At 39.6% G+C, this 25,341-nt stretch overlaps 1 protein-coding gene across 1 annotated transcript in view; it reads right to left on the bottom strand.

Annotated features, from left to right (window-relative positions):
- Positions 1-25,341, bottom strand: part of GUCY2C (guanylate cyclase 2C) — a 46,117-nt gene that overhangs the window by 2,170 nt on the left and 18,606 nt on the right. Inside the window, exons 11-26 of the mRNA XM_033007097.2 lie at positions 23,396-23,477; positions 20,937-21,042; positions 20,342-20,404; positions 19,684-19,755; positions 18,637-18,741; positions 17,307-17,393; positions 13,054-13,186; positions 11,123-11,260; positions 7,345-7,433; positions 6,520-6,611; positions 4,769-4,927; positions 3,221-3,413; positions 2,661-2,835; positions 1,601-1,699; positions 768-862; positions 68-144 (exon numbers count right to left, since the gene is read on the bottom strand). Of these exons, the coding sequence (XP_032862988.1) occupies positions 68-144; positions 768-862; positions 1,601-1,699; positions 2,661-2,835; positions 3,221-3,413; positions 4,769-4,927; positions 6,520-6,611; positions 7,345-7,433; positions 11,123-11,260; positions 13,054-13,186; positions 17,307-17,393; positions 18,637-18,741; positions 19,684-19,755; positions 20,342-20,404; positions 20,937-21,042; positions 23,396-23,477 (1,765 nt within the window). The remainder of the gene's footprint in view (positions 1-67; positions 145-767; positions 863-1,600; positions 1,700-2,660; positions 2,836-3,220; positions 3,414-4,768; positions 4,928-6,519; positions 6,612-7,344; positions 7,434-11,122; positions 11,261-13,053; positions 13,187-17,306; positions 17,394-18,636; positions 18,742-19,683; positions 19,756-20,341; positions 20,405-20,936; positions 21,043-23,395; positions 23,478-25,341) is intronic.

Raw genomic sequence — 25,341 nt, 5'->3', positions numbered from 1 at the left:
ACAGTGATGGCTAAAGCTCAAAGACTGAGAATTTCTTTTCCCTTTTCACATATAAAGACCATCTTACGCAGAAGGAGGTGTTGGGAGATTGTATTTCTTGTCCTCAGTACCCGTCAACCAGTAGGTAGTCTCTGTTCCTCTGCCCTAAATATGTATGACAAAGAGGACATTTCAGGATTAGAATGCAATTTCCTGTAGTTAATTTACTTAAATAATACTGTATTACACATTGCTGTGTTTGCCTTTGTTTTCAGTAACTGATGCTCACAGTAAAGGATTAAATATCAGATGTGAGAATAATAACGGGGGAGATACAACTGCACACCTGCTCCCTTGTTCCATGACCTGAAACACACACCATGGGAGAGGTGAGCTGTGCTGCCTGCCCTCAGCTCCAGGTAGAGACATCTGCCAAGTGTAACAGACTGAAATAAATGGTTTGGTAGGTAGACACTCAGATATCGGTGCATGAGCAAATTAACAATAGATTCGGCTTCCCTTCCATCAGATTAATTCACTCCACAATTTTCTGTTACAAATGGTATGTTTCACATCTCCACATCTTTATGTTGCTTTAATTTATGACTCAGGGAGCCCTCCGTTGTCTGCATTGTCTTTATAGAAGTGTCTTCAACCACTAGAGACTGTGATACCAATTGATCTGTAACCTTTGTTCCCCAGCTGTTAATTAAGTTGCAGAGTACCCTCAGCTATATAATACTTTTATACTATCCCTCTTCTCTTTGTTCATGCATAGTAAAGGTTACCTTCAAGTACGTTTCTCCTCTCACTTCATACTGGAATCGGCAGTCAGTTCTTTTCAGGATGTTAATAGTGGAACCACTTACATGAATCCTTAAAGCTAAAAAATAAAGATACAGTGAAAGCTCAACCTGGAAATGTACCACATAATCAAATTAAGTATGTGTGAAAACTGGTGCTATAGCAGAAGCTCTAATAATTATTATTAACGTAAATTCTGAGAATCAAATTAAATGGGAATCAAATACACCACTATACGAAAAATCTGACTCCACTACATAGCATGGTATCTGGGGAGGAATAGTTGGTACAGCTATTGATCTGAAATACAGGTGACCATGGTATCTGTAGTATTTAGATTCCAAAAGGGAAAAGAATAATTGGGAATGACCTATATAAAGAACAGTCATGTGAAAACACTGGACAGAAGGAAGACAAACTGGCTTTTGGCAGTTCCCTACTGGTGAAATTAAAGATATAATTGCTTCAACTTAAAATACAGTCGGCATATTTACACAACAAAGCTGTAATACAATTCTAGGTTGAACTAAAATCTACAATTCATAGAGTAAAATTAAATTCCAGCCACATAAGTATCATATCTTTGGAGGAACTATGTACTCCCCACTACCAGCACTGAAGCCTGAACAAGGAACAACTTTTCGTTGCTCAGCAAGACAGTGAAATAATTGGTAATCAAAACAAATAGGGCTTCTTCATCTTTAAAACTTCTGCAAGCTGACAATAAATTGTTCTCAGCTGAAAACAGACACTTCGGTCACAAACTAACCAATAGTCTTTTGTTCTGTTACACTGGCAGATAAAATTAAATCCTTACGCAAGCCTGTGGATTCCATCCGCGAAGCTGTGTTCACAGTATCTCCAAACAAACAGTAACGAGGCATTTTTATTCCAACCACACCAGCCGCACATGGACCTAGAAATGGGATGCAGAGATTGAAGAAAGCTGGATAAAGAGACTATTTGTTGGGAAGGTGTCTCACTGTTGCAGAGCAGTGCGGTGTCTGCTGGAGCTCTGCATTCCTCACCAATAGTGGTGGAAATAGTCTGCACCTCACTCCTCAAAGTATCTAGTGGTTTCCCCTTCCACCCCAAACCAAGCCTAGCTCTGTTAGTCTTACATAATCCAGTAGGAGCAGAAAAAGGACACAGCTGCATAGTGTTAATTGTACTTAAACACAATTTCTGTGCAGAAAAATGTACAGTTACTAACTGTCAGTGTTGGAAGCAAGAGAAGAAGAGAATAAGCATCATTATGGAGGGCTGCACAGTGGTGCCTCAAGCAGTTTCCCCCTGCCTCAGTCACTTTCACTGATACATTCCTCCCCTGGCAGCTGGTGTTGAGGTGGTTTTTGAAACAAGTGGAAATAAAAAGATAAAATTTCCCAACGTACTTGGGATTGTTGTGCTATTTGCAGTTCCCCTTTGATAAAAAGTATTTTTATGGATAAATTAAAACATTAATTCTCACACAGGCTTACAGAACTTTTGCCTACAAAAGCATAAAATACAGGCCTGCATTTTTTGGCTAGACAAGCATCGCTGGCCATGGCTGATCTCCACATTGGTCAGGGACTAACAATCTTCAATGGCTTATTTGATACAACTGGGTTAATCATACCAGGAACTATGGCAGCTGCTCTTCCTAGCTACTGACTTAAGCTATGAATTAATGGGTATGGGATATTTCACTGTGGGGGAGCAATCCAGTGGCTTATTTAATTCTGTTGCTCCTCCTCCAGGTAAATTGTTTTCAACCTGATTCTTCATGAGGAGAGCAGTTGCATATGATGTACTACCAGATCTTCTATGGATATCTGTTCTGTTCAAAAACAAGGCAACAACATTGTCACTGTTGATCCAGCACTACTGTGTACCAGAGTGAATTCCAATGCGAATCCAGACAGGCAGACCCGGCAGATGTCTCAGCTCAAAAGATCCCATGAAGCTGAGGATGTCCAGAGCCATCATGGAGATGTCTACTGCATGACGGTTACCATTCCTCTTTGGTAAACCACTCACCACCATGTAAGCATCACCAATGGTCTCCACCTGCAGAAACAAAATTAGAACTCACTATATGCAGACATAGCAAATTACATATTTAGTTAAAAGCAGAAAGATTTTATCTGATCTTCTTGTTCATGGATAAACATTTCTTCCTGGGTCAGCAGGATTGATTAGTTTAAGGTAGCTGACACCTTTTTGGTATGTGAGTGTTTATAACTGTACCCAGCATTCCAGCTAATGAATCTGTGACCACCTAGTATAGAAAATTTGGTATAAGCAGGCACACTGATAGCATATTTAAATGAGGTAATCTTGACCTGGTTTTCTCTCTTTTGCTTAGAAGGCAGATGCCCAAATCCACCATATCATCCAATTTGATCTGTGTGTGTACTGGTTGATAACTGTGCAAAAGTGTGGAGCTAATCACCTTGTAAACATCATGATGGTCAAGAATGTGGTCAAAGTTCTTGTAGATATCATTCAGCATATCTACCACCTCCATAGGGGTGCTGTATTTGCAGAGAGTTGTGAAGCCAACAATGTCACTGAAGTAGATCGTGACTTCTTCAAATAGCTCTGGCTCTACCAGGCCAGTCTCCTTCAAAGACTTTACTACTGGCCTGTGGAAATAGAGAAGGCAGGAAGACAGATGAGTAGTGTTTAATAATAAAGGTATTTTTTCATGCAACCCAACCACATCATTGCTGTCTGTGTAGGAAACATCAAATAGTTTGCTGAAAACTGCTACTGTAATCGCTTTTTAGATGCCTGCAATGCCTTTCTGCCAGGGACCTCAAAGCACTTACTAATGTTAATTAATGCGCTACAGCCTTACAAAATCCAAGTGTGTTAATAGCCATGAGGAAAATGAGGCTCGGGCAATTGAGCTACTTGGACAAGGTCAGATATAGGGATATTGAGTCAAATTTAAACCTGAAATTCTGAAACTTCTGACATGTAGACCTACATTCTACTCACAAAATAAGAACAGATATGTTTTTCTGTTTCTCCAACCCAGAAGAAATTTCATCCTAATAATTACACCACCTTATCCTGATTTCAGATGAGATATCACAGTCTGATAATTTTACAGAACAAAAATTCAATACCATGACAATCAATATCTATTCAGAGGGACCTTCATTTTCTTGCATTTCTAAATCCAGGAAAATATCTGTTCCTAGTGGAGATATTAGAAGAGAATAAGGGACCCAGAAAATTATAGGTGTTGCACAGTACTGTGTTCCATCTACAGTGAGACAATAATAGAACGGTAGGAACAACAAGGAGTGGAAGGAAACGTGTATTCCTTGTCTCATGGTCTACAAAGACAGATCATTTCAAATTTTCCCCCAAACTGGATTGAACAGACACTTTTTTATTTGTAAGATGAGTCATAAAATCAGTACCCTGACTCCTTAAATACCCTTGAAACTAGTAATGACATACCAGGATAGTTTTACTATTCCAAATGTATGCAATACCAGAATTACTGGTATTATCAATATTACAGTATCAGTAATACTTGTCCTATACCATACTCTGAAACATCTATATAGCCCAGTGTGGCCCATCCCACCTCAACCCCTCTGCTAAACCCTGGCCTGAGGTTGGTCTGCAATCCCACCCTCCAACTGGAGACACTCCTTCTGCATAGCAAGGTGCTAGAGCAGAACAGAGCTCTGTGATGCAAGATCAGTGTAGATCTGTGTGTTCCCAGGAAGGCAGTGAAAAAGAGGTTTGTACTGGAAAGAGGGATCCTGTTCATGAAGAGAGGTTGAGGAAGATAATGGGTCCCAGTACCATCTTGGCATGAAACTCCACCATAGGGTGGAGATTCTTCTTTCCTCCCTAGCAGGATCAGATTACAGGGGAAGGAAATAGAAGATTAATATTAATCCAGACCCCCCCACTCTTCAAGAATTGGGTGATATATATAAGTGAAATGCCAGTGAAAGTCCTCCTGGCCAGTTACCTTGGAAGTAACATGAAATTAAGCCTGTCTGCTCTGTCTCGCTCTGCTTTGTATAGCTCTGTCCTTTCCTCCACCAGGTGCTCCAGGTTCCGGGAATACAGCTGTAGACGCCGGATCAGGGTGTCCATGTAGCTTTCATTGGTCTGGCCATGGTAGTTACTGCAAATAATAAAAATACACAGAAGCCAAGAAGAAAGGTTGATGGAAGCACATTGTTGAGAGAGGCAAAAGAGAGGCAAAAAAGGAGCAATGGAGGACTTTTCCAGTGCTTGACTTCCATGTAGTTAGAATGCAACGTGCCTCAAGTGCATCATTCTTTCTCTTGCTTGGAGGGCTTATGTATATGAACTGAAAGTCTGTGATCCATGCTTGTCACTTGGAGATGGTAAACACTCTTAAATCACCTAACCCTGCTATTATTGTCAACTCCAGGTTACCTTGGGTAATCCATGAACATTCATATATAAAAAGTAACAGACAAGCTGGAATCCTGAGAGGATGCTAAAAACAGTAGGTAGAAAATAGCATATAATATTTAGATGGGGACTTCAGCCAGAAGAATTATGCCAATTTGGGGCTGCCTGTGTAGAAGACAGAACAATTCAGTGGAACAATGAGCAGCACCTGGGCTAGTTTTGCTCACAAGATCCTGAAGACTCCAGCCCGCTAACTCCTGGAAGCAGAAGTATGGTAGCACAAGCCACTCATAACCCCTGATTGTCTGCACAGGCTGCGCTCACCAAAGCAGTCTGAAAGTAGATGGGGCCAGGCTGACTGGGAGAGTCAGATTAGTATTTTATCTAACTGGACTTTAAAACTACTCCCACTTTAAACAAATCTTTATGTCAGGGATGCACCATCTTAAACCCTGCCATGAGAGCACTGTGTTGCATGTGGCAAGAGATAACCTCTTTGCTTTTGTAGGATGGAGGCTTAGGAGCTTAACCAGGACATCTTTCTATTCAGCTGCAGTAAGATTATTCAATTGATGCACTCAGTTATTCATAGCGCAGTTGTCCTTCTGCACATGTAAAGTGTAAAATGATGTGAGTACTGTTGGGGTTTGTTGATGAGCTTTAAAAACTGGGGAACAATTTCCCAAGAGAAGTGATTAAAAGCTCACTGTTTGGAGATCGAAATAATTAATTCAGACCAAACACTGTAGGAACAATGCAGTATTGGCCAGGTGAAAGGCCTGTATAACCCCACAGGGTTTATCCAGCTATGACCCTTATTATCTCAGAACTTTATACCATCAAAATGCTGTAATTAGTACTTCTGGTGAGTTACAACCAAACACTTCTAGTCAGCTTAATTTGGGACCATCCAAACTCATTTATGATACAACCCAGCTCATCCAAACTTTCTAATCATCCTCCAAACATTTATGTGCACTCATTTCCCGAAACTTAGATGACGTCACTATCCAAGAGATGGGGGGTGAATTACTTGAATGGCTTAAATCTTTAATTACCCAGCTTGCTACTTCCACAGTGTACCAATTTGAGGTATGGTGATCATCTTTCTTACCCTCACTCAGCTAATATATGAATAGATGCTGATGTACACACATGTATGTATATATGCTCACCTACTTTTCTGCCAAAGAATAAAAGAGGATCTAAATGAAGATACTCAGTTTTTCCACTGACTGAATCATAATCACATCATCTTCCACACTTAAAAATATGAGCTTTGTAACACTTAGGAGGAGTTTAGGGCATCTAAAAAATGGAGCCCCTGCTGCTCACCTGAATATCTTAGCCAGAGTACTCTCAATTTTCTTAAAGTCAGGCCTTTTCTCTGGATCTTCCTCCCAGCAGCTCTTCACTAGTGTATACACCTTCAAACAAAAATTTACAGAAAGTCCACCTCAGTAAGGGTTATAGAAGGATAATGGTGCTAAACAGCACTAGTTCATTAGGGAATTTCCGGTTACTCTTGACTGGCAAGATATTAAAATGTGTGACTAACTGTTTTGGATCTATGGTTAGGACACTCATTGCAGGCGTCTTAAACTTAACTCTGTGGTGACTAGTGACATGATCTTAACTTGAATTTGCAATACATAAATGAAATGCGAATAAATGGATCCAGTCTTGCAGCTGGTGCCAGATACCGTTATTGCCATGGAGATAAATACTGTGGTAATTCTATTTCCAATATCCTGAGTTTGGGATTTTTCTGAAACTGGTGATTCAGCCAGAAAGAATGGGGTTCATTGCTGAATATGTGGATGTCTACAATACAGACCTTTTCACCTGAGCAAGAAGCCTTAGGGGCTATAAAATCAGTGGAGAGAGGTATATTTGAGGTGTGATTCATCCCATCTTAAAAATATCTAAAATAGGTCAGAAGAGTGGCACCATATAAGTGTCTCTTTCCAGTGAAATAATTTTCATGAGTTGTATTACATTTCACTGCTAACAGCTAGAGAATACCTTTTTTTTTCCCATGAGGTTAGGGCATTTGGCATAAAATGTGCATAGCTTTCATCCTCCCATGATCATGAGCTCTAGTTTGGCCAGGACTTCCACCCTTCACCCAGAAAATGGTTTAGTTAATTATTAGCTTACTTCCACATGTCTTTCTCCCACTGTTTCCAAGGTCAGGTCTGGTCGGAAAGGCTTCAGTCCTTTGCCACTCTCCACTCTGTAAAGTTTCTCTAACACAGGAAAAAGATGCAAAGTTTTAAACAAACAAACAAAAAAAAAAAAACCCATAAGAAGGACATTCCTTGTGGATAGTGTCCTATGATGTTATGAGTATAAAGAGTAGCCTTGAAGACAATTCCCTCATTTTTATGTGAATTTCAACTTTGAAGCTTTTCTAAATATATGGCACAAGATCAAAATAGGCTGGCATGAAAGCCCCTGAAAACAAAATGAATAAGAATGTACATGAGTATTTATTGGTCACGGTAGACATGGTTATGGCATTTTCCCAAATGAACGTCAGGCATTATTAGTATGCCTCTCAGCATGAAGTATAGCTATAGTGAAAAATCATTTGAAAAGTCCATTTTGGCTTGATCAAAAGTGTGGAGACATACAACTCTCATCAGAGCAGTTTAAATCATCCTGCAGATGCTCAGCTTCCTTAAAACTAGGCTATTAATGTATATGGTTTAAAAACATTGCATTTATCTCATTTGTACTCTTATTAATGAAATCCATTCTATGGAAGTTATTTGAATTCTGAACACATCAGAATGCAGGCTGCATTTGCACAACTCAGTTTAAGCACAGTAAGAAAGAGCAAAATCTTTCTCATTGTCCTTCTCCTCAAGAGTTCCAGAGAGAGGGAGTTAAAAAAGAGAAATTTTTTAACTCTGAGGGAGAGAAAGAGAAACTGAAAGGGATCCATGAACAATCATGAAACACATTTATTAATAATGTCTGATTATTTTGGGAGGCAATGTTTCCTTTACTGAAGGAAGCATATAATGAGATGAGGAAGGTTTGTAATCATGATGATATGTGCAAGTCTAGGGCATCTACGGATGCCTAAGCATGCCAAGTTTGCATGATCACCCTAAAAAGATGCAGTAGATTCCGGCTTTGTGGTACAGAAATTACAGACTAGAGAAGGAGCAGGAGACATGAGTTTCTCAAATGCCATGTAGGGGAGAGACTGCTAAGAAGTCTGCTGTGGGCTGAGAGACAGAAGAATCTGTGTAATTCTCATGTGTGCAAGAGGAATGTGTTAGATTTCCATGCTGCGCACACACCTGAAAGTGGAAGTAACAGCAACTGTTAGCAACACTGCAATTAGCCGGTGGCAGAGAGTAGTGAAACAAGGAGGCAGCCTGAACTGATTTGGTACGCAAGGAGGCAGCTTGAATTGATTTGGTACGTGACGAGATTTCAGTCTTGAGCAGTGAATGAGGTGTTCTTGCAGAAGAGTGGAGCAACCAGCTGGCCTAACAGCTGTCTCACAGAGAAGTCAGTGAAGAGGACTATGACCTAGTTATTTCTGTGCATTAGAAATCCAGTTCTGTATGCCCGTGGTCTTTGTGGGACTTATTTTCTCTCAGTAGTAGCAATGTTATTGTATGTTAAGTTGACTGATAGATATTTGCAAGTTGAGAAAATTGGCTCACTGAGTACCTGGAAGCTGAGTTTAACTTTCCTGAGTTGGTGGATGAGAGCTAGGTACAAGGTTTTTTAAACAGCTCTTTTAAAATCTGAACACAGTCCTTGCTGCTGCCAATGAAGTCCTGGAGAAGCAGTTGTATCAATTGTCCTGAAATATCAATATTATGTCTTCTAACTTGCAGAATTAGCTTCTAATAGCCTAGCCATTGAAAGAATTTCTGCAGGAGGCTTAAAAACCAAATGGATCGGACATGCAATAGGGACATTTCTTTGCCCATTTCTATTGACTCTAATTTGGTATTCTTTTCCCTCTTTTTATCTTAGATATTTGTAAATTAATGATCACCCTGAGTTGGAGCTACTCTTTTCCAAAGTTAGATGATGCCACAAACAAAATTCAAAGGTGTTTGAATAAGTATAGCCTGCCCTCTTGCTGCCTCATCTTGGCTGATGAATGAATCCAAACATTTAAATGAAGAGCCACTTCAGCAATATACAATAACACTCATTCCTTTCTGTTACATTAGGTTTGATGAACTTCTGAAACTAGGCTGAACACATTTACTCAAATTGCATAATCAAAAATAATAATACCAAAAGCCATTAAATCAGCAATATATATCTTAGACATCTACTAATGCTTTTAAGGAAAAGGCTTTGGGGAGAAAACAATCTCCTCACTGAGTGGAAAACTTAAAATTTCAACTGAAGTTTACAAAGCAGTTTTGTGGGTTTTGGTTTTTTTTTTAAGTGACACTGAATCCAGACTTATCAAACCAGCTTCAGTCCTGTTAAGTTTATTGCTGTCTTACTAAACATGCTGATATGTGTAGCCATCTCCAGCAACAGCACCTAGAGCTCCTAAAAATTCTTTCAGTTAGATAGATTAACCTAATGCTATTTGAAAGTGACAGTCTTTCTAAAATGGCAAAATGCAGTGTTAAGAAACAAGTCAAAGTTAAAACAAGGAACCAGATTGTGACTATGACAGCCAGGGTCGAACACAGAGCAGTGAGGATGCCACCACATCTCAGAAGAGCCCAGAAACACTGTGTCTGAGGCTAACTTAATAACCATTAACATTACACAGAAAGACTGCAACTGCTCAACAGTTAAAAGAATGTTAGTGTACTATGGATTTGCTTTGCAAGTCAAAATGAGCATGGAAGAGCATTGCTCTTTCCTTTCTCCATCTATTTTGGCGATATTGGTAAAATCCTTGCATTCATGAGGGTTGTGCCTGCTTTTTCCCAGGAAAAAGGAATAGAAAGACTTTTTTCTACCTTATCTTAAGCATGGAGTCCTGCAGAGTTTGCTTGAAGGGAAACAGGCATTTCTAATATTTTTTAGGTCTACATTTATATTAAAGATTTGGTGAAGTGAAATACTGTTTTTCCACAAATATGAACATAGATTTGCGATAATGTGGGATGATGAACTTGCCCCAGAAGTTATTCTCAAATGTAACTCAGGAAAAGAGCTATTAGGCTGTCCAGCTGCTGCTCTAGATATTTTAACAAATGTGAGGCGGATCTATCAGAATGACTCAGAGGTAAAGGCAATGTCTAAACTTGTTGTTGGTAACTGTCACTAGGAAAATCCCAAACCCACACATGTTGTTACGTCAGTTCTAATATATAATAATGCCTGTGTTCTCAGAACTGGGATTAACTGGGCTGTTAGCCACTCAAAAACAACGTCACAAAATGCATAAAATGGGGTTTAATGGATGCACTACAGGAGGAGATGCTTTTTCTGACAGGAGTTAAATGAATAAAGTTAATTTTGACAGGCTTGAATGAAGTCTGAATTGCCAGTTTGTAAATGCCAACTGTTCTTGTGTCATGCTGCTGAGTTTTTGTTATTCTCTGTTGACACTACTGATTTATGATGCCTAATATGAGTGAATTATTATATGTTGTGCACAACTCATAATAGAAAACCCTTTGTGGCCTTTAAATGTTACAGTAACTCTGGACAGTATTGTATAATGTTAACTTCTGTAACACAGTGGCCAAGGTGATAAGGGAGGAGAAAGGGCATGAGAACTCAGTGCAGACTTTATTTACAAAAAGAATAAGGACACTTGCCCCCACAGTGAGATCCTTCAAATAGACTCTTAATTTAGCACACAGTGAAAGAAGCAGCAGTTCAAGCAGCTACCAGAGACAGTGCCTTTCACAAAACATGGAGCATGGGCCGGTTACAGCTACACCATCTTGGAAGGCTGCAATGGAGGACAAATTTGCAGATTTACCTTTGTTGTCCCGGCAGTGTCCAGTGTAGAAGGTCTCCCTGCGTAGGATGATTTCTTGGGCAATGATCCCATAGCTGTACACATCACCCTTCTGAGATACATCCGCATGACGGAGATGCTCAGGAGCTGTCCACAGGTCTGAAGATACAGATGACAACGGGGGATGAGGTAAAGGGGAAAGGAAGAGAATTAATTGAAGAAGGGTGATCCTTCTCAGAGCATCCGTTGGCTATAATGATATTTCCTTTTACTCTTTCCATATCAAACCCAGAGCCCACTGGTACTGTGTATTTCTTTAGCATTTTTCTTGAGAAACTAACATCAGTACAGGTTAGATAAACCTCTGTTGTGGTAGTTTTCAATTGTCTGGAATTTGCTGATCCTACTATTTTCCACTGTAGATGCAGACCCTCACACCTCCTGAAAAGTTATGTTTATTGGCAATGAACTTGATTTTCTTATCTACCTTTCATAGGTGTCTTAGAAATAGCCTATGCATCTGTATAAGACAAATGAATGACAGTGCTATAAAAAAAAAAAAGCTGAGCCATAAATTATTGAGCTAGATTCATGGAGCTTTTTATACAAGGCCGTCATTTTTCTCAGCGGCCTTGATATCACAAATCTATTGAAATAATTCTCAAGTGTTTTTGAGCCTGACATAGTATTACCTGCTCATAACCACTTTCTTTCTACAAAAATTATTTATCTGTATTTCTAGTGCAACAAGCACCGTTGTACCTCAAAACCAGAATGCTGGCATGGTATGACAGTTTGTTATGACATGCTAGTGATATATCATAACAGTGATCTGAACACAGTGACCCTGAAGACTGTTAGGATATCAGGCTGCAACATCCAGCCACAATGAATCTGCAGAACTCTTGTGAAACAGTAAGTTTCCTTCAAGGAAAGAAATCTACTAACCAGAAATTTTGGGGCTACTTATGAGCAGTGAAAGAAGAAAAATACATTACAATGTAATAATAATATAAATTTAAATATTAAATTTGTAAAATGAAGAATGACTAGAGCATTTACATTCAGTGCATTTTTCTTACTCTTTTATGTTCTCATTGTTACTCTTAAAGATGTTTGTGTCTGAATGTAAAAATTTTCTCTCAACTCAGTCTGCAACCATTTTCTTCTCAGATCATATACTGCAGTTATGGCACAGTGCTGTGCTTATTATACCCCGAGCTCTACTATACAGATTCAGATGTCATAATTTCAGATGGGCTCATCTTTTCACTCAAGATAAAGTAAGAAGGAAAAGATGAGTAGAAAGGAGTGCTCTATTTTACAGAAACATCCTATGAATATGAGATGAATAGAAAATGTAAAGAAAAGCTGTTAAAATTACCACAATCTGATTGAACATGTATTGCTAGATTCTTATCTAAGGAATGAAAAATACTAAGGTTATCATTGCATATTATCGTTACAGAATTCTTTAAGGATGATAAAAGTCATGAGTGTTAATGTTTAAATTAAATCACAGAGCACTGTGGTAACATGTGCATCTGATCAATTACAAGATCATGTGGTAGTTACCTTTTTTTCTTCACACAAGTTCAGCATTACTGCTAAAGAGAGCTGTTTGCATGAAGGCCTTGGATGTTGAAAATGTTTCTTGCCTCTCAGACACATGTGAAATATATGCTTTCTAAACTATAAGCTGAGAATTCATCTTTCCTTTCCTTCTTACCTACACTGCCTAATTTCCTTCTCTATCTGCTAATAATTCTCTTTCATTGTGTTAAGACTGTTTTCAGATATCATTTGTACGATGACTGCTACATGAAACAAAATCATTTTGTATGTTTTATACTATGTACAAGATGTAATTAGGCCCTACTGGACTAGGACTATAAGAAAATTCCATTGGGTTGGAAACCATGAAGGAGAGTTCATTTGGGTACTGGTTTTACCTTTCCTTGGAGGCAGAATTGAATTACAGCCAAAATCAGTGATTTTCACTACCATGCGATTGTCTACTACACAATTTGTGGATTTGAGTCGACCATGGACTTCAGTTTTGCTTGAGTGCAGATAAGACATCCCCTGTGGTTGATAATAAAAGAGGAAGAAAACAAGACTATGTGTGAGATACTCAGCTATTACCAGACTCAACAAAAACGTAAAGTATTAGTGTAATATCTGTCCAAGGAATGAAATGGCCTTCGTCAGCAATGGATATGCATAAATCAGAATTCCCTGTCACAGAGGGAAACAAATACTATTTTACAGAGGAGACTTTCTAAGATGCCAGGAACAGTCAATGTTAAGAAATTAGGAGGTAGATCATTAGAACGATCATGTCATGGAAGACCATCCTTCCTCTTATCTGACAAAAGTCTGACAAAGCATCTTGGGGGTTTGATAAGATTAGAATACAATTAAGCAATTACAAAAATTTATTTCCTCTCACAGAGGTTTTGATTTAACTTGCAATAAATTATTTTTTTGATAAATTTAGTACATATTTCTTGGAATGTCACACAAAAAAAGTGTTTCCAACTATGTGTTCATCCAGTGAACACCATAGGTCTGACAGGAATTGCTCGTTATGTCTGTATCATCTTTAAAGAATACCATAGACCAGAGACAATTCAGAAACATTGCAGCAGATCCTCTTCTGCAAAGCAGAAGGCTAAAGAGGGGTCAATGCAGAGTGTCAGATGGTGCAGTAAGGCTTATGTAAGGCAGGGGTTCAGATTAGACAATCACAAAGGTCTCATCTGACCTGACTGATTATGGTTTTATCTGTACTAATCAATATATATCAGCTATCCATGAACTAAACTCAGAAGAGGGAACCACGATGACTGGTTGATGCAGTTTCAGCTATATTTCCTGAGATTCAGACTCTTGACTCACAACACACGCAGGCATACAAAGGTGTGTCGTTTGCCCCTCTTTACACATCACCTGTGATTTTTTCTTGTTTAGTCTAAGACACTCAAGTACAATGCAATACATGAGAAGGGGCCAGCACTGAGGCATAGCAGGAAAAGAACATTAGTAAGTGGGCGTAAACTGAAGAAGGGAGTAGGTATGCTAAATTGCACCCTCTTGCTATTATTTATTCTGTTTCATCTCTGTCTTCTGAGCTACTTAAGATCACACCTACTTCTCGCATGCTGCTGGTTGCTTTTCTTCCTATAGTCCTCTTTCCTGTAGCTCAGTACATGAAGCACAATCTATATTCTGTGGAAGCCAGAACAGGTACATCATATCTGTTTAGTTTCTTCTCTGAATGTTCTTCCACTTAGACTCCTACATGTATAGCTTATCCTCTTGTATGATAACTGGTAGATGGACTTTAATTAGGGTTACATAGCTCATGTGGTCATGACATGCTGGGTTTTCTCTCCAAATACTGGGTACCCGTAATTGGGAGCAGATCAGCAAATGCTACAAGAGATCACTGAGACATGAGCAGAGTTTTCAGCACAGTAGATGTATGTCTGAGACACAAGCAGCCTGCAAGAGATGCAAGCCCTGGAGAATGTTGTTGGACTGGTTATCCTGGACCTATCTAGACCGTGCCAAATTTACAGAGACTGTGTGCACGCTATATCCAAGGAACACATTTCTTGATTAAGCAGCTTTTATCATGCAGCCCTGATGACACTATCCAGGATGTTTTGCCTACTTTAGGTCCTATTTCCTCCAGCTGTGCTTCTTCCAGCTCCTGCTTTCATCAGCCAGGAAATATACCCATTGCCACAGCAGAATTCCCAATCAGTTTCGACATCAAATAGCAGGCAAAGATAATTTTTATTTCCTTATACCAGGGCTTGCTTGTTAACAATTTCTGGAGGCAGAAGTCTTACAGATGTGCTGATAGAATTTTCTTCTTTTCTTCCAACTATCCTATGCACCTACCTGAAAACATAGAACCTACTAAGAATCCACAATGTGATTTACAAAATTTATAATTACTTTCAATGAAGTATTCTTAAATCCTTGAGGCATTCTTATGACCTCTGATCTGAAGCTCTGAAGCTTTAGTTCTGACTGAGAACCCTTTTCCTGACACAATGCAAGAATATTACAATCCCTTGCACAATATCCTGCAGCTGCCCCTTATTTAATAAATAGTGTTGCAACAACAGTGTATGCACTAATAACTGCAAGGCTTGATTACTGTAATTCCTTCTTAGCAGACCTTTCATCAGAGCTCTTTGGTCACATGCAGCCAAATCTATGTAGCTTCAGGTGGTACCATCAGACCTAGAGACAGCAAAGATAGGAAAAAAAAAAAATAGAAAGAAAAGTAAATGGAGCAGATTTAGGGCTTCCCCTTTGCCTACTCCACCTCCTCTAGAAGACTAGGGGCTGCACTAGGAATAGTCACTACTTGGCTAGCTGTACCAGGGAATAGAAATGATCCAACCTCTGTTCAGAAACACTGATGCAGCAGCTTCTGTGCCAGATGAAGAGTAGGCAAAGTACAAGGACTGTTGGGGCAACAGTAAAAGTAGGGTGTAGGAAAGTGCTGGTGTGGAGAGGGAGAAGCATATCAAAAGGAAGGCAAAGGAACTGCATAGGGATTTTAAAGCCTGGAGAGCTTTGGCTGGGCTTTAAAAGGGTAGATACTAAGATGAGAGCAACTGGAGCTAAAGGGCCATGAAATGACTTATGTAAAGCAAGAAGCCATTCAAGTAAAATTAGAGAGGGTGCATGGAGGTTGGGAAGCTATGGTTTGGGAAAAGCAATACAAGAATTTTGTGGAAATGTCTAGGTCCCAGAGGCTTCACCACAGTGTCAGGTCAAGGAATAGGAGAGGCAGATCGTCCAAACGACGGTAAATTTCCTGATGCTCCTATGTACATACAAGTTTTCAGGAGGGTTTTGTGAACCATCTCTACTAAGATGGCTAATAATACTCAGGACCCATTCCACAGAACACATGCAGTGTGCCACCCATCCTCAGGCACAATATGCCCATTACCTACAGTGCAGTGAACGATTGGCTGTGAAGTCCTGGTCCCAGTGCAGTCACTGGGAATTTGGTCAATCTCTTCAGAGGGACTGGGATTTCTCTCTCCTTCTTGTGAACAGAGACCATACTAGACCCTGTTTGCTAAGAAAACATCTGAAGGTGAACTGCAAAGGGTTAAAAAATATCCTGGTTTTTTATATGCTATAAGGAGGAAGGGAAACTCTACTGCTGCTGTTTAAATGAAACTTAATGCTGAACATTAACTGAACTTGAAAGTCATTAAGAAGGCCAACAAAGTGTGACAATTTGGATTAAGAGGGCTTTAATAAAGAGCAAGATTTTCAATATCTCTTTAGAACAGACACAGTGGAGTTATTCATTGTGGAAACCAACTCTGAACTGATGCATGTAGAGAAATGGGAGGGCTGTTCAACTGCAAACCAGCAAGAAGAGGAGAAAAGCAGTTGAGCACTAGCAAAAAGGCAGAGGTAATTCTCTACATTACCTGCAGAAGTATAATGAATTTTTTACCTGTGAATTATAAAGGCTCCTTAACTACCAGCTAAATAGATACAAGTCTCTAATGTAGAATAGAATTTCCTTTACTGTGCATATTGATTCTTCCTACCACAAGGACCTAAAATGCAAAGATCTGTTGAAAGCTACTGAAAAACAGTCTTGGTTTCTGCACAAGATTAATTTATTCCCTCTCAAACTGCCTGAAATTGATAGCTCTGAAATAGAAATAGTGTGTGAGAAAATCAGGATGCAAAGTAAACAGTTTGTTTAGAAAAAGTTGATCCCATCTCTGGATGCAAATTAGAATAATTCCATTATTTGAAAATACACATTTTTCTTTTGTGTGTCTTACCTGAGGCCAGAGAGCAGTGTGCTTTGCAGGTCTTGTGACTGCACAAGGTATACTAGTCAGAGCCACTAGTCAACAGATTGTAAGATTGTAACCCACTGACTTTTGGGTCACATTTCTTTGGGGCATACTTTATTTGTTTATTCATAAATAGCCCAAAATCAGCTCTGACCCCTATTTCCTCCTTCAGCTTGAGAGCCACTGTCTCCTCCTGCCTCATATACCTGTCCCCAGAGGAAGAAAGATTGGAAGGACATACAGCTCTAGCAAGGAAGGAAGACCTTGAGAGCTGCCCTTCTCCAGAGGATCAGTTTTGCAAGACAAGACAGGTTGATTAACATTGCACTGTCAGCAGGCCTGCTTACCTTGGCAATATCGTACATGATGGAGATTTTAAATTCCCAGTCCATGAATGTGCCGTCAGGGTAGGAGATTTTATCATTTAAAACATCCTGTCAAGAGAATAAAAGAATGGTTCTAATCTACATCAGGGAAAAAGAAGATGAGATATAAGTACCTAAATTGTACAGCCTTTCAACCAGTGACTGAAAGAGGTAGCCCTTTGTTTTTTATAGGGAATACATGCACTAGCACAGGAGTTGACCCAGAAAACAGGGAATATAAAATTTATTTCATGCTTACACAGAACTAGAAAAGTGGAGACTCCAGAAGATAGGGTTTTGTGTAATTAAATGTAAATTGTGAATTTGCCATTAGAGGCAAGTCTTTAATAAAGCAAAATAGCTGAGACAGAAATGGGCAAGGTGTGCAAGAAGGGAAAGGAATTTCTGTGTTTTGTGCTCACAGTCCATTTCCTACCAATTTACTTATGGCTTTGTAAGTTCAAAGTAGACTGTTCCTTTATCTTAAAATGCCAGTCATGTACAGTTCTTCCAGCCACTATGATTTCCGTTGCTAAAAGTAAACCTCCATGAGTATGCCAGTTTACAAGAAAAGAACTAGAGAGAGCTGTTATTTTGCTGCCTTGCTGTGAGTTTGTTCCAGAGACCACTGCTACTGATGAGAGTCTTTGTATGAACTCAGAAGCAGAGACAATGTGTGCAGCAGAAGAGCTGATACCACCATTACTTCATGATTAGCACTGAAATAATATTGGTAGTAATAAACCATAAGTCTTTCCCTAACTTTTGCCAGGCATCAATTTACCATTTCTTTTTATAAACAAAAATTAAGGGCTATTGTCCCTTACAGCATAGGATTTGACATATTCCAGCCTCAAACTGTTTGTCCCTTATTAATATGGAATATATTATTTTCTTTATCCTCTCACACTCTGGGGGCACTGTGGGGTCTACAAGGGCATCAGCAGAGACAACAACTACAGCCTGGACAATAAAGAAAAAGTGATATCCTACATGCTCCCAATAGGGGACACAATACAAATACTGGCTGTTACTGTTGCCTGGGCAGAGCACTACCTGTACTTTCCCTTGCTTGCACCTCACCTCATCCTCTGGCTTCTGATAACCATCAAACTGATGGCAGCCACAGCAGCCCCTGGGGAAGGCTGGAGAGAACTGAGCAAGGGAGAGGAAACTTAAAGTCAGAATCCTGCCACCACTTTCTCAGTCCATGGCTGCTGCATGAGGGCCAGAGACCTAGAGATGGGGATTTTTTTTCTTACTTTGCAATTTGATAATTTAGGGGTGGAAGGAGACCTGCAAAATTCTTTACCCGCAGAGAACCTCTTTCGCAGTACTCAATCACCCCAAAGATCATGGTGTCTATCTTCACAGTGCCATAGAACTTGGTCAGGTTGTAATAATCAATCTGTAGGAGCTAGAGCAGAAACATTGCATCTATTGTTAAAAACAATCATTGTTAGTACAGAAACACAGGTCAAGGATACTTGTGTGATGTGGCTTTTTATCTCAGGCCCTGATAAGAGGCATGAGTTTCCTTTAAACCAGTATGTACTAAGGCACTGAGTGAAGTACTGGAAGACATTTGTCATTTGAGAGACTTCTGGATTAGTGAGATAAGAGTGGCTGCTGTTGCATACTACAAGTTAATTCCAGAGCCCACTATAGTCTCCATAATTGCCTCTGTACTCAGACCTCCCAGATGACCAGAATACCCATTATGAGTGACAGAATATTGTGAATCAGTCAGTTAATGAGCAAGTAATAAAAATTTAATGATGCTGCGTGATATTATAGACTTATCCATTTATATAGAGAATTGTAGTTTATTTTGAGGTATTTTTAGAGGTTATTGAATTCATACTATAGCTTTGTTGTGTAAAAAGGAAAATCATTCAGAAAAGATGCAGTACTGCAGCCAAATTCATCTCATGTTGGAAGAGTCTGTATGCACAAGTCAGCAGAGTTACTTATATTTAAAGGACTTCACTTTGCATTCAATAATAAGATTTAACTACAACATTCCGCTACTAATGAATTAGCATGATATGAGCAAAAAGAGTGCATTGCCTTTTAGCATCAGCTATAAAAGTGTATTTAGCAAGGCCATATGACAGAACATGAATTACTTCATTCATCCTCAGCTTCACTGGCATACAATTCAGACTCTGAACTGGTGATGAGATCACACACACAAAGAGAAAGTTCATCAAGCAATATCCTTTGAGGAACTCATTACCCGTCCACCTCACAAACATGCACGAGCATATGGCTGTCGGAGTTGACAGTGGAAAGCAATGACTTCACTCATAGGCTCCATCCCACCCTGCAGTGTCCAGCTGCTACGTGCAACCATTACCTTGTTCAGTTCTATTTTTTGCTTCTCTGAGAAATTACCATCATTGTTTTTGAGATCCTTTAGGATCACCACCTGAAGAAAAAATATCAGTGGGGAAAAATCATAGGTTTAGTTCAATAGCAATTCATCCTTCTTTTCCAATAAATGTCCATACAAAGAAATACTTCAGAAATACCTGCGTACCACTTCACTGCTGGAGTTTCAGTTAATCAGCTAACGAGTAACAGAGATATATTTCCTTCAAAAGATTTCCCAGGTAGAAAGGAACTATTTAGAACTGTCAACGATGCAGATTTTAACTCAACATGAATATACCTCAGGCAGGCAGATAGCTCTACTGACAAGAATTGCCATGTAAATGGCCTGATCTCTGTTAATCCATTAATCTCCTCAGTACCAAAATATATCCGTTTTCTGGTCACTCTGTTTCTGTTTCTGTGCTTCTGGACTAGGCTAGGGGTTCATGGGGTCAAATATTTTGCCTCCCGTCGGTAAGCAAAATGCAAAGTGCCTAATAGGGAATAAATGGCTTATTCCTTCCATAAAACCATTTTGCAAGGTCAGAGGAAGTCGAATTGTCTCTGAAGAGCAACAACCTCCTCCCGGAAAGAGCATTCCTAGGCCAAGGAAGGGAGCATGGACACTGCAGTCAGGTTACCTTCTTGTCATATTTGCCTTGGCGCAGTCTCTGGGTGGTGTCACGTCTCTTATCTTCATCAATCTGAGAACAAAGAAGAATAATTAACTTGCAATTATTACCTACTCCCCACTTGGCAGGTCCAGAGAGATAAGTAATGTCAGTGTGTGCCACACAATGAAGCATAAGCCTCTCTCTCTAGGGAGGGCCACTACATGCCACAGAAAGTGTGGGACATCCATGCTACTCCCATGGCTGCCAGGGCCACCACCTGATGCTTTCAGGCTCTTGGGCATTACAGAGTCCTAGCAAAGCACAGGGAAATCATTTGTAACAGAAAGAGACTACAAATCAATAGCCAGTCCATTCCCCCACACAAAATGAGCTTTACTGCCAGGGAACAGATATATTCTAGTAGGAAGTGATAAATGTGGAATAACCTCTTTTTTCTTCAATACAGCAAATGAGAGTTAAAAAAAAAAAAAAAAAATTAACAGATCCTAGTTCTACCAGAGCCATAGCCTGCATTGTAGTTGGAGCATGCCAACATCCCAGCATCGATGGTCTTTAGAAGACAGACTCCAAGACCCAGCTTTGGGCATTGTGCTTTTCTTACCTTCAAACTAACATGACTTGTCTCACTGGTCTCCAGAGGCAAGATTTCCTCAGGCGGTATATGAGACCATTTCTTCCACCGGCGCTTATTATCTCTCCTGTACTTCCTGCAAAACGAGCAAACTCATTCACAGTATCCTCCCAGTGAACCGAAACTCACAACAGCAGATTGGGACAGGGAAGCTTCTAGTGTCAGGATGACACAAGGATGGGGTGTCAGGTTGGCAAGGCTTGAGCACAAGCCCTGTGGCTCTCGTACAGTTTTCCAGTTTGAGCCTGCTCTAATTCCCCTAGCTTTGGGAAAGCCTAAATACTCATTCAATTCCATGGAAGTAGCAGAAGAACAGAACAGATTTAGCAGAACAACTGCTAGGCAATTTCCAGATTCTCAAGGGAGGTTAGAACTTAAAAGCACAGAGAGCTGTTTGGATTTTACGTATTTTTCTCCTCCATGTTATTGAATGTACTCTGAAGGGAGGTCCCACAGACAAATGCAAGTCAGAGGAAGTCCTGCCATCAACAATGGATGGTAAGAACTGGTGTGAATACAATGCCAGGAGAGGAGGTAACAACAGTGTTGAGATGAGATGCCTTTTTATGGGTGTCCCTTGCACTCTGCACATTTTGTAAAAATGAGGGAAGAGCCCTTGGAACAGGGAGAAGGAAACTGCTGTCTCTGTTGCAGAACTTCAGACATTGTCTTCTCTTAGAGAAAAGCTACAACTAGTACTTGTCAGATTACCTGCTTACTCGTGCAAGTCCTTCCTCTATTAAAAAAACTCCACAGGACTGACTAGAGAGACTGCAGGAGAATCCTAACACACTGATGACTGATGGCAAATGCTCCGAATGGGAGAACCCATGGCATTGGCTAATAACAGAAATGTTCTCTTTTTCAATATATTTTAACATACATATGTATAAGAAAAGGAAGACCAATAATTGCTGTAAGAACAGCTTTTCTCAGTTCAATCTCATAAGCCATGTTGTATCACCAGGATGCACTGCAATTCAAACTGGTACCAGCTGGTGATTAAGTACATATCAAACTGAATTAAAAACTACTAAGTCTAATATTTAGTTATGTGTTTTTCAGGACTTTGCCTTTTTATCTAGTAATCAGAACTATATAGGGAGTTGTGGAATAGTTCAAGTGTCCTAGAAACTTGGGAGATAAAGCAAGAATGATGAGTCATTTTGTTAATTTTCATAGCTGAGTCTCTCATCTCCTTTGCTTGTTAGGAGATAATCTTCAGTAACAATTACAGTGGAGAAATTTGCTGTTATTTTGACACTAAAAGTGTAAGATTTATTCTAAAAAAATCTTCAGGAATCTCTTCTATATTTGATGCTTGGGAATATTACAATGATATGTATACAATAATAATATAATCATCTAAACAGAATCTTTAGATTTTATGCACCTGCAAATATGGAAGAGTACAGAACCTTTTACAACAAGTCCATAGTGTCTCCAGACAAATTTTTATCCATTTTCATAGCAATTACAAATATTACCTGTCTGTTTATATGTTAGTGCTTAGATGTGGCAATGATTAGTTCTTCCATTTCTTGAGTACAATTCAAGGACTCCTACGCAACAGGATGTGTAAGAGTTGTATACCTTCATCTTTGATTTTTCCTTTGTGAAAAGCTTTAGTTAGCAAGGCAGATTGGTCCACTCAGAATAAGAGAGCCTCAGTAGTATTTGTTTCTAATCAAGTTTTCTTAAGACCCAATTTTCTCACTTTTTCTGAAGTTCTCTGATGTATAGCAAAGAGGGATGCTGAGCTACTGAAAATAGATGCATAGATAAATCTTTTTAAATATGAAAGAAAACAATATACTTTGGAAATGGGGTGGAATTTCCTCCAGGAAAAGAAGACATCATTGATTTCTATTTCTGCTTTTTCCATCATGATAAAGCTGAACTGTGTTATACTCATTAAATTCCAGCTGTTAGAAAAATCAGTATGCAAGGAGTTGGACTGAGTCAGAGGAAACTGAAAGACAGGATGGATCCACGCAATGAAATCACCAAAACCTCATGGTGTTTTGACTCCTACAGTGTCTCAAGATAAATACCTCCTTCTAGATTAAATTTTTATGTCAATAGGTTAAAGAAACATAAGTGAACCCAAGTAAGCTAAAAATGGGCAGTAAAGTGGAAAATGTCTTAATATTGATTTGAGACATATGTTTCTGTGTATGTATAGGAAACAGCTTTTTAGCAGATACAAAAACTATGAGCCTTGCTGCATCTTCTCCCGTGATTATTAACCTGCCATAACAATGCTATGGATGCAAACACTACTCAGCATATACTAAAGAGTGCACACTGAGGGCAACTGCCCAGGTATGTAAGGTAAGCTAATGAATGGCTCTTCAAGGAGAGATCAAAGGCATTGCCCTAGGAGGAAAACTGTTCAAGGACAAACAGAAGGCCAAAGGGGTTGGTACCTTAGAATCAGCAAAGAGATGATCAGAACCAGAATCACAATTCCTGTGAGTGTAAAGACAGCAATAGTCAAGACATGTGGGCCTGCAGAAAAGAAAAAATGAAAAATAAACAATTTGACAGAGGATGTTGAAAAACAATATTATATTTAAGAAATTACCCTCACCCACAAGTGTGCAAGTCACTGTAGCTGAGCAGGGATATTCTTTGGTGGCATGCAAATTGAAAGGCTTTGGTAAAGTCCAGCACTGCCTAGAGATGGCATGTGCCTGCCTCTTTCACTGCAGGATGAAACATAACCTGGAGCAGTTCAGTCTTACATCCCCACCTGAGGCACGGGCACTCTGTAGGGACACCCAGGTGGGAGGTGAATTTAACAGCACTAAATCTCACATCAGCTCAGCAGCATTTTCCGAGTGTTCTCCTCTTTAAAAACAAACTAGGATAGTCAAGGAATAAAGCTGGCTTTTCTTAGTAACCACGTTTTAAAAAATTAAGCATCCAGACTTATAACTCCATAAGAGTGGATGGTGGAAGCAAACTTTGGGTACAACTCTCTGGGGGATAGGGATGTAGATGGGGTAAGCAGTTAACTATTTGAAATGAGAGTCACTGGAAGTCAGGAAACACTGTTTCCCCACAGCATACCCAGGGCTTAATGCAAAATGGGCTCCTCGCTGACTCCTTTGGATAAGGCTTTCTCTGAAATAGGGAACAAGGGTTTGATCTCTATTGGTTTTATCATTAAATGAAATACTCAGTGATGATTTTCTGATTCAGGCTTTATAATGTATGTCCTTTCCTTTCCAGTCCTGCTGGGTACCCACACAGTGAGAGAGACATATGCCGCTTTGACGGTGAATTTTCCACAACTACCCATACCTTCATCACCTAGAGTCTTTACTTGATGTAATTTGCTTCAGGGTGGGGTACACCTGTAGCTTCCACCCAGAATTTCAGCTGTTACAAAGTACAGCCACTAGTGGATTTGAAAGGCATTTCTCTCAAGAACTTGTTATCCAAGAAGAGGTCAGGATGAAAATCACGGAACAGATTTTAACATATGTAGACTTTTCAACATTTTGCACCTCCGTTCTCCCGTTATTGCCCCAGTTGTTTAAAGTAATTCTGTAATTATTGTAGGCAGAGCTTTAGAGACTGTGGAATCATTTCTGGACACTTCTGTGGACACTGTGTTGGGATGACAAGTGCTCATGAGTGGACTGGACTCTTCAATAGGATATTCATACACTGTAGAGGGAAATTAAACTGGTGGCAGCACAAAGCTAGTAAAGAGTCCTTCGAAGCTGCCAGGTGCCAAACAATTTGAAAATCAGGCTGTTCAGGCATCTGAGGACTCAGACCCAAAAGCACAGAGCACATGAGGATCCTAAATCCTGAGCAAGCAGGCAGGACAGCCAAGGCTGGGAACCAACTATTTAAGGTTATAATTTTGATTGTCCTAATGTGGAAAAGCAAACTGAAGCCTGTCTTGGGTCAGTTCTTGAAGCTCAGGGATACTGAGAACGAAAGTTGCAGCCACCGACTTCCTTTGAAGAGCATCAGGCCATTAGTGCAGAGCTTCATCTGGTGGCCACATGTCCAGAGTGTACTTACTCTACTGAGCAAGTTTCTCAGGCAAAGAAGGCAGAGGAAAATCTATTTTTTCAGATTGCCATGTTGGTTATGGATAGTAAAAGAGCCGAGCTACTCAGCCTTACTGAGGCTAGTGCATTTCTGCCTGTGCTGAGAAACAGAAATAAAGGCACACAGAAAAAAGATAAAGTGTAAAAACTAATAAATAAATAAAAAGCAACATGACACACTAGCTGCCTTCAGAATCAGGCAGCAACTGAGCATAGATTTTCAACATGCCAATGTAAGTGTCAGCATCTGACATAGAATTCAATTTAGGAATGCCTCTGGATTTTGGACCCAGCTTCATGAC

The sequence above is a fragment of the Tyto alba genome, unplaced genomic scaffold (genome assembly GCF_018691265.1).
Source record: "Tyto alba isolate M040663 unplaced genomic scaffold, T.alba_DEE_v4.0 Super-Scaffold_2, whole genome shotgun sequence".
Taxonomy (NCBI): Eukaryota; Metazoa; Chordata; class Aves; order Strigiformes; family Tytonidae; genus Tyto; species Tyto alba.
This window is presented reverse-complemented; position numbering and strand designations above follow the sequence as displayed.